We start from the raw sequence: 9,673 nt of genomic DNA, 5'->3' as shown, positions 1-9,673 counted from the left end.
GCTCTGGCGTAGTTTACGCAAGCACCGGAAGTGATCTCTCGCGCGTATACATCACTCATTGTTTACACAGTGCACAGTCATTGTAGGTATGACGGCTAATAAAATGGTACTTACTTGTGCTTATCTGGATTGTTCAAACCGACTTAAAACTAAAAGATTACGTTCTCTCGCGCGAACTCATTCGAGAGTTATGACTTTCCATGTATTCCCAACTTCTGAGCCTGCTCGCCTGAAGTTATGGTTGATTGCTCTTCAGCTGGATATCAACACACTGTGACGAGTCGGCTGCCTCCCCCTAATTATCAGCATCACCCCTTAATTGCCGCCCTTCGCCAGTCTCCCGACATGAGTGGGTGCATGAGAGAGGAGGGGCGCTGAAATAGCCAGGGCTGGCGGCGTGTAATGGGGGCACACCTGAACCGAATGGCGCCTCATCGCCGCCGCTGTTTAAATGCCGAGCGCTCCTCTCCTTGGGAGACCGGTCTCTTCCCCGTGCATGCATGCTGGTGTCCTCGTGGGTCCAGAAGGGGTGCGTAGAGGGACTCCCGTGCCGCCAGAATCGTGAACTGCCGGACCCGCACTCCGGACGAGAACCGCACCCATTACACGGCCGTTGGGCAAGGATGCTGGGCCGTCTAGTCCCTTCAAGCGCCGTGGGCAGAGAGAAGGACGAAGCCGCTGATAGAAGCCACCGCCCCTCGCGCCCCGGACTGGAGCGGGGAGCGCGTGCGGCCGCCGGACTCCGCCTCTTACCTGGACCCTTCCTTCCTTCCTGATCACTGCCCTTCCCTTCACGAATCCCGCAGCACGACGAGGACACCAGATCCCCTGTTTATTAAACCGATCATTTCGTGTCTTAGGACATCAATGTATCGTCACGAGCCGCAGGGTTTCATTTGGATTTGTCTGTGCATGTTTTTTTTACACTCATAGATTTTGTTACCATTGCCATCCATTATACGACTGATAGACTGCAAAGGTTGGACTTAAAAATCATCAAATGTGTTCTAACAAAGTCACCTACATCTAGGGCTGGGTATCGAGTTCGATACGTTTTAGGCACCGACCGAATTGCCTCGATACCATCGAGTATCGAAAAACGTCTTGTCGTTCGGTACCAAATTTCGATACCTAAGTCGTTTTCCACAGATTAAGAAATATTTTAGTTTGTTTGGGTGGTAATATTAGTTCTATTATATTAATGGGAAGGGGGCCCAAAAATGTCACGAAAATAGGTAAATCCGGACCTGCCATCTAATGTGTGTTTTGGCCAATTTATTTTTTTTTAGATAATGTAATCTTGTTCAAATTGATTTCATAAAATTGGTATCGAAAAAAGTATCGTTCAGGAACCGGTATCGAAGTCAATATCGGTATCGGAAAATTTTGAACGATACCCAGGCCTACCTACATCTTGGATGCCCTGGGGGTAAGCAGATAAACATTACATTTTCATTTTTGGGTGAACTACCCCTTTAAGGCTCAAATATAGCCACACTGTATGTGATACTCACCACAGTCTTGGAAATCCACAATTTTGTCTGTGTAGTAAAGAAATGACTTACGGGACTAATTAAAACTGAATATATACTGTGCCGATGCTTATCTTTTCATATAAAGACATAATTAAATGAGCTACTTTAGACTGAAAAATTGCTTTGAAAAAAGAAAGACATTTTCAAAGTACAGAGTACTGTCATCAGAACAAGAGTAAGCAAATCTCTTTGAAATTAGATGTTTCTTGTTCCAGCTTAATGGGTTTCCAGGATGTAACAAATTAAGGCAAATCAACATAAAATAACGTTTTGTTTGAATGCACATTTTTAAAGTGATTTTAGCATTTACTAATAAAGTTTGAAACAATTATGTTGTATACATTTGCACTCACACAAAACAATAGGGCTGGGTTTTGACACAAATTTCACGATTCGATTAGATTCTCATTCACAAGCTAGAGATTCGATTCGATTACCAATTCGATTCGATATCAATTATTTTGGATACATATCAGGTACAGTACATGCCAAATTTTCTCAAGGAAAAAAAATCTCTCAACTAATGCTGTAAAATATACATGAATCAGTTGGTACTACATTATTATAATATTGAAGGTTAAAATTAACTGATTTGTTAAAATTTCACTTCATGAAGTTTTTAAAATAATAGTTACAATTACATAATATTTCTACTTCAACTTGTTATTTTTAAATATAAACATAATGGTGGATTTATTCAAACAAATTAAACATTGAAGAACGGTAAAATGTATAATGAATATGTTATATGGTGTATATATTTAGCAAAATGCCCCTCTCTACAGTTTATTTTTCTATCGGACTAATGAGTTTATGGTCACCGAATATGTTTTTCTGAGGTAAATGTGACGTTACGTGACATTGTTTACAAGCTGTTATACTGATGTCTTTGCGCGGCTGAAACACTGATTGAGTGTTTTTGAGATTGAGACAGAAAACAGATTGTAAAGTTGTACTCTTTCTTTTAACTTACCTTCGGATGTTTAGTCATGTTTATTGTTTATGTGCTGAAACTGGTATTAATGTAGAGGAGATGATCAGTTCACGTGCGTCTTGCGCTGCCGCGTCTGTTGAACTGAGGAGCTACAGCGATCTGTCACTCCACATTAAACAGAGCCAAAACGGCATTTGTTGTTTGAATACTGCAATACAATAGACAGAATTTGAAACCTGAGACTTTGTTTCATATTAAAAGTACCCAAGCACAATGCTTATTGCGATATATTGGATGGGAAGTGCCCTTCAACGTTCAGTCCATTAACTGAAAACAGGCTAGACTAATCGATTCTTGGGATTTAAGAATCGATATCGTTCCGTAAAAATGAGAATCGATAATTATCGAGATTTTTTACCCAGCCCTACAAAACAACTTCAACAAAAACATTTTTTTATCTATTTGGTATGACCTGCAAATAAGGAATGTGAATAAGCTCACAAAATACTACTAGAAATCAACTTGGAGGTTTGTTTAAGTTAATCTTATTCAGAGCCATAAAACATTTAAAACTAGAAACATCTTCACATTAGCAAAATAGATCACTAAAACCTTGCCATGTAGTAAAGTTTGGGATGCCGAGTCCCTCTCATAACTTCCACTTACATAGACACTGTTAATTTTAACTGACGTGCTCAATGGCAGATGATCAATAGAGGGGAAAAACTGCCCTATGCATGTGTTTAAGTGTGATTCATGACTACATAGGAGAGGAATGAACACATCCTGAGCTTAGCAGCGCTGTCCCAAAAGCCTCATCCTCAGCACATCCTGTGAGCTTATACAGCCTGTCCTATTAATGAGGAAGATTTGTGCTACGCTCCACACACTACCCCCACGCATGATTTACACACCCCAGTGGAGGAACTTTCTTCCTGAGAAAGGTTAGCTATCGATCCCCTTTCCATCATCACTTCCTAGTGGGGCGCTGATCTGAAGGAGTTGTGTTTACCAGCTTTGGACCGGACATAGTAAGCAACATATCAAAGACCTAATTAATAGAATGGACCTAATGCTGCATTATTTACACATGGTGAAGTGACAGGAGGAGGAAGATGGAGAGATGGATGAAGGGAAATTCAGCAATCTTTACTCACGCTCCTCATGGATCATGCTATCACACTAACATTACGATAGGTGAGAACTTTCTTGCCTAATACAGGTGCTGTCTGTCAAGGGTTTCTGGCAGACCATGAGCCTCTCTGTCTTCAAACTCTCTGTCAGAGCCACTGCTTCCTTCAGATCTCTCTCTGTATCTGCAGACGATCAGAAAAATAAAGGGATGAGAGGCCTATTTTGACACACTGATATTTCTAAACTTTGTCAGAGGAAGAGAGCAGAGCCCTGTTTTACCTGTAAGCTGTGATTGTATATCCTGGAGCTCAGCTTCTAGTGATCTCTTCTCTGCCTCCATGGAACTTAGCAAAGTGTTCTTTTGCTTCAGCAAGTCCATCTCTGAGGAACAGCAAAAGTGACAACTTACGTAACCTGCTGGCAGGTGGTTAGAACTACAACAAACAGTCCTTTGAAGAACAAGCACCACTTCAATGACAACTTTGTGGATGCCTTCTGAATACAAAGCTTTGTTTTCACCTTGTCATACCATCTTTATACCTTCGGATATGATTTTATCTGAACCTGAGAAACAACCGTGCATTTTCTGCAAGCTGAATGGCATATTTCAGCATGTCAACAAAGGCTAGGTAGTCATTCAGTGCTTGTTAATCTTGGCTCAAATAGTTTGCTAAATCGTATGGGTGAATGATTTACATTATGATAGCTTCCATAGCTGAGTCAAAAATACTTTAAAATATTTAGTTACATTTTTCTTAAACATTGAATTTATTCGGCAATGAGAATGCATAAAATTGATTGAAAGTGAAAGTAAAAACAATGTTACAAAGAATTTATATTTCAAAATTATATTGTTCTTTTGAACTTTTTATTAATCAAAGAATTCTGAAAGAAAAATGCATTGCAATGCATTGAAATATTAAGCAGCAAAACTGTTTTCAACATTCCAACACTGTTTCTTTAGCACCATTTCAGCATATTATAGTGATTTCAAATGTGACACTGAAAATTCAGTTTTACATCACGTTTAAAAAAATTATTAAAATAGAAAACGGTTCCTAAAATTGTAAAAAAAAAAAAAAACACTACAAAAAATTGCAGTATTACTGTTTTACTGTACCTTTTGATACAAAAAGTATTGACGTGCCGAGACTTAGAAAACTTACCAACCATACATTTTTTAACAGTGCTATACATAATGATGGATAATTGCCTTATATTAAAACTTGTGTAAGCCTGTATTATCTTATTCAGCAGTGACCATAAAAACTATCCATTCCCCGCAACTACTGGATTCATTTAGATCAGATCTGTCTTATGTACAGTAGTTTGTTTGTAATACATTGATGTGCAGTGCATTAAATACTTTTGTCTGATTTTTAAAAACAATAATAAAAAAAAAACGTTCACCTTTGTGTAGAGTTTCAGCTTCCAGCTCCAAGCTCTGGATTTTAGATAGGGTTTGGGTGTGAAAAACAGCATTTCTGTTGCTGATTAGGTTGTATTCACTGTTGAAAGTTATCATGTCCTTCAAGAATTTCTCTCTTTCTTCACAGGATTCTCTTTTCAGTCTGTCCTGAATTTTAAAATAATGGAAAGGCTATTATGCAGATTAATAGTACAAAATAGTACAAATAGTACAAAAGCATTATTTTAACACTTCAGCGTGTGCATTGTAGTGGATGATGGATAAAGCTAGGTCTGAAAACTTTCTTTATCAGTCCACATGATGGTGACGATTTTCATAATTATAATAATATTGTTTCAGACTTAACTTTGTTGTGTTTTAATGGAGTGTGTAATCAAGAGACAATGGTCTTATAACTCCAATGTGGAAGGTTGTATGTACCAGGTTTTCTTTGAGATCTCTCTGCATTCCAAGGAGTTCCTCTTTCTGCCTTTCCAGCTGATCTTGTCGCTTTGTCATCAATACAAACTGCAGTTTGGTTTCAGCCAGGAGCTGAGCCTACGATCACAAATTAATCATGAATTTGATCAGCGTCTTGTGTCAGATGGTCCCCAAATGAAGCATCCCACAAAATAAACTTTGCATTCACAGCAGTGACGTTTTCTAACTGGCTGCACAAAGACATTGCGGCAGCACAGCATGTTGCTCATCTGTCAGATCAGTGGCTTCAGTGCTGTTGGTTAAGGTAAGCTTATGTCATTTTGTTTGTAGGTCATTCTGTAATTGGCATAGCATTGCCTTTTGGAATTCAAGTCTCTGCTTCTCTCCTTTTACCAGCTCAGTCAAGTGTGAAAGACATCAACGATCCTTCAGGTAATTATTCTCTACCTGGCTTCAAAGAATGCACGCAAATTACGTCTCATAATTACACGGGACGCGTTGGTCTTACCAAACATATTACGCAGAAAATTAGACACGTCTTTTGTGACATTCACCATCTCAGGTGGATCACTGAGGTCATTCAAGGAGTCTGTACTAAATGTTTTAAACTTGCCACAATGCATAATGGATGAATTGTGAAAATGCTAAACATACATTTTATACAAATATTTATCTTCACTGCATGATTATCAGTTTATGTGAATAGGACACATCTGCTTTTGCATTCAGAATCCTATAGTCAGTCTCTGTATTGACCTCAGTATTCATGTAATGACCTCTTTAATCAAATGATTCAATTGCTCATTGACTTACTATGTCTGACATTGGTAGCAAACAAACTGTATACCATATGTTTGCGAGGTTAATTGTATTTTTAAAGGTTTTCAACAATAATACTAATGTAATCTGAAAGAAACTAGATTGATTTTGCAGTGCCGCTTTGAATTGATCCACTCCATTTAATGTATCCTGTCCATTAGATGAAGTGTTTTAATCATGAAACAGAATGCCTTTTCACAGCGCCAACGGATATTAATACTGCATATCAGCTTTCTGCACAGTTAAACTTTAAGATGAGTGACAGTGCACCTCCTTTGCTGTGTGGCAATATTTCTATCTGAGGTAGGCCTATACATTCACATAACACTTAAGAAAAATGAAAAGGGAAATTAATCTTTTCTAATCTGTCATTATGCGTCTCTTTTTAAACACTGGGTAACCGACCATACCTTCTCATCCAGCTCACGATGTGCTTCCTCCAGTTTTTCACGCGAGGAGTTTATTTTGTCCTGTACACTCTTGATGGCAGCTTTAACTGAATGAGCAAAATAACGAACATTTTCTATCGCTACAAGCTTAATTTTGTACAACTTTAAGAACTATTCAAATATTTAATGTGAAATAATTATATTGGTGTTTCTTCACGTTTAAAAACACTCGCGAGCTCATCTCAAATTAACCGTTAACTAATCTGCTGTTACCTTCATGAAGCTGCTTGATATTTTCTGACACCTGCTGCTCTGTCAATAAAATTTGCTCAAAAAGAGTGTCTAGACTCATTTTTATTATTATAACAATAATAATGAGAGGGAGGAAACAGGAAAGGTTAGTTTGTAATTGGTGTTTCGCGGGGAAAGCGTTTCAAAATAAACGTAGTAGATGAGAGGGCTACTCTTCTCACGCGATGCGCATGCGCAGTACCTGTTTACTGAGCGAAAACGCATGCGCAGCAACAACGATTTTCCCCTCCAGTCCGCACTATACTTTAATTCATGTTGATTAACGCAAATAAACAAACTTTGCCTAATCTACGATGAACTTCTTGGTTGACCAGAACTAGTATATGTATCTATACTATAGCTATATCTACTTATGTTTTTCTTTATTTATAATTTTATATTTCAAGCATAATATTATTTAATTGTAACTTATGTGTGCAACTTAATGTTTAAATGGACTGTTTCATTGTATATTTACCACATCAGATGCGGTTTATCTGCCTCCTTAGCAGTGTAAATATGGCAAAAGAAGAGGAATCTGGGGCAAGTTCAAGCTCAAACCGGCGTGCACCGTTTTGCTACGGTTTCCGGTTTGAACGACATGTTTCCTGTTCTTGGTACCTGGAGTCAGGTGACTTTATTCTTATTATTATTTCAGATCAAATTCTTCAGAAGTTGCACTGGCGTTACCCCATTGAGAGCATGTAGAGTGGATATGGACAATGGCATTAACTTCCAGACAGTGGCTGTCTGATAAATAGCCTTGCAGTAGCCTACCCACCGATGATCCACTGGCAGAGGTGTACCTAGACACACCACCTGTGAGAAATGTGTAAGCCCATGAGATAGCTCAGTCATTTGGCCTCCTAAACTAATGGTTTCATTCATCACCAGCCTACTTTGAAGTGCAATTGAAACTGTCAGTCTCCCTATTGTTTGGCGTTTGTAAGCACAGTCAGCAATCAATAACTTTAATTTGGTGCCATTTGGTACAGCATTTGTCACGTCATTCTTTAATTTCTCCAGTTTCCCAAACACTGCTGGAAAGAATGGTCTTGATTTGGTGCCATGCAGCACATTAAAGTGTTCTAGTTTATATGATGGTGACTATATCATTTTGACATTCATTTGCAAAATGAGTTTCATGTTTTTCAGACTTTTTCTTCAATAATCAAACTCTTAAATCAAAACGCTTTCATTTATTGTATGATACAGTGCAAATCAGGCCTTGGCCCATCCAAGAAACCATCCAACACCCACCACCCCAACTGTCCGGCCCACCTTAAATCTTAGTGCTGGAGCCAGGCCTAAATCGATTTAGTTATTACAATTCAGATAATTCCCATTAAGAGAGAGAGAGAGAAAGAGCGATGAGGTGAGGGGAATATTTCAAATGATCTTGAACCCTGCTTGTCACCAATGGCCTGTAGAAACCCAGTTCTCCACTTACGGTTATTAGAATGAAATGAACTCAGGTTAATTGAGAAATGCATTTAAACCAGACGAGGAGCATGACTCTTGATTGAACAGTTGTCAATAGCATAGTAACTATGGACATAAGGATAAATATCAAAAGTTTTCGGAGGTTTTTTCTCATGTAAAAGTTCATCTCATTGATAAGGACATATGGATTTATGTTTAACCATAGTTAACTATAAAGCCATTAAATTGTAAAAAGAATTAATAGGACAGAATAAGTAGAATGTAATCCACCAGCCTGTGTCCTCGACACAAGGATATTCCAGTGGAAAGTAATGTCCTAAAAATCTTTTTTTTAAACAAATTATATTTAAATAATAATTAAAACTAAATCTGTTAACACTTAGGCTATGTTTTAGTAGGAACACTGTCACTGTGAACAGGAACTTTACACTCACCTCTGATAACGCAAACAATTTTTCAATTCAGTGTTTAAACTTGGCAAACAAACGTTCAGTTTTCCCCTTATCAATTGTTGGATCTAAAATGTATAACATCTGTGTGCTTTTTCACTCTTCAGAGACAGTCACTCATGTTCAGCTATAGGCTAGAGCAGAGTAGTAGTGTTTTACAATTTCCACAGTGACAAATTCTTATTTTTTTATACTTTTTTTTTTGCATTAAGTATTACATTAGTTATTATTAATAACTATTACAGTTGAGTTAACAAATACATGTGTTTTTCTTTTTAATTAGGCTAGCTATAGCCAGAGGTGGACAAAGTACTCAACTCCATTACTCGAGTGAAAGTATAGATACTGCTGGTCAAATATTACTCCATTACAAGTAAAAGTTGTAAAGACAGATTTTTACTTAAGTAAAAGTACAGAAGTACTTACTTTTAAAAGTACTTAAGTACCAAAAGTAAATTTCCTTTTTTATGTCAATGCATTATTGTTGTACGAAATACTTGCAATACTTCTGAAGCAACTTAGAATACATTACACCTACTGAATAAACTGACTAGCTTGTAGTATCTTTGGAATAAAGAGCTTTTAGAATGTTAAAAACCTATACACCCCTACCCACCCCCACAAAAGCGGGATGGTAGTGGTCTCACACAGCTCTGACAGTGTGTGCACACATCTATGTGTAACCATTCATCCACATTTGAACAGAGTGGACAGTGAAATCCTATAAATACAGAGTGATAAGGACGGAAAAAAATCAAACCTGCTTTAAAACCCAGCAACACAACTGTAGCTGTACAACTTTACAACAGCAACACTGCTTTAACAAAAAA

The 9,673-nt window shown here is 37.8% G+C and overlaps 1 protein-coding gene across 2 annotated transcripts in view; it reads right to left on the bottom strand.

Annotated features, from left to right (window-relative positions):
• LOC107557969 (coiled-coil domain-containing protein 172-like) overlaps window positions 1-7,161 on the bottom strand; it is a 9,150-nt gene extending 1,989 nt beyond the window's left edge. For both annotated transcript variants that reach the window (XM_016241567.1, XM_016241566.1), the window contains exons 1-6: window positions 6,934-7,161; window positions 6,682-6,767; window positions 5,453-5,569; window positions 5,014-5,179; window positions 3,883-3,984; window positions 3,683-3,785 (exon numbers count right to left, since the gene is read on the bottom strand). In XM_016241567.1, the coding sequence (XP_016097053.1) occupies window positions 3,683-3,785; window positions 3,883-3,984; window positions 5,014-5,179; window positions 5,453-5,569; window positions 6,682-6,767; window positions 6,934-7,012 (653 nt within the window). In that variant the 5' untranslated portion in view covers window positions 7,013-7,161. The remainder of the gene's footprint in view (window positions 1-3,682; window positions 3,786-3,882; window positions 3,985-5,013; window positions 5,180-5,452; window positions 5,570-6,681; window positions 6,768-6,933) is intronic.
• Between the last annotated feature and the right edge of the window lie 2,512 nt (window positions 7,162-9,673).

This window comes from Sinocyclocheilus grahami, unplaced genomic scaffold (assembly GCF_001515645.1).
Source record: "Sinocyclocheilus grahami isolate Dianchi unplaced genomic scaffold, SAMN03320097.WGS_v1.1 scaffold626.1, whole genome shotgun sequence".
Classification (NCBI taxonomy): domain Eukaryota; kingdom Metazoa; phylum Chordata; class Actinopteri; order Cypriniformes; family Cyprinidae; genus Sinocyclocheilus; species Sinocyclocheilus grahami.
Note: the sequence above shows the minus strand (reverse complement) of the source record. Positions and strands in the feature narration are given on the sequence as shown.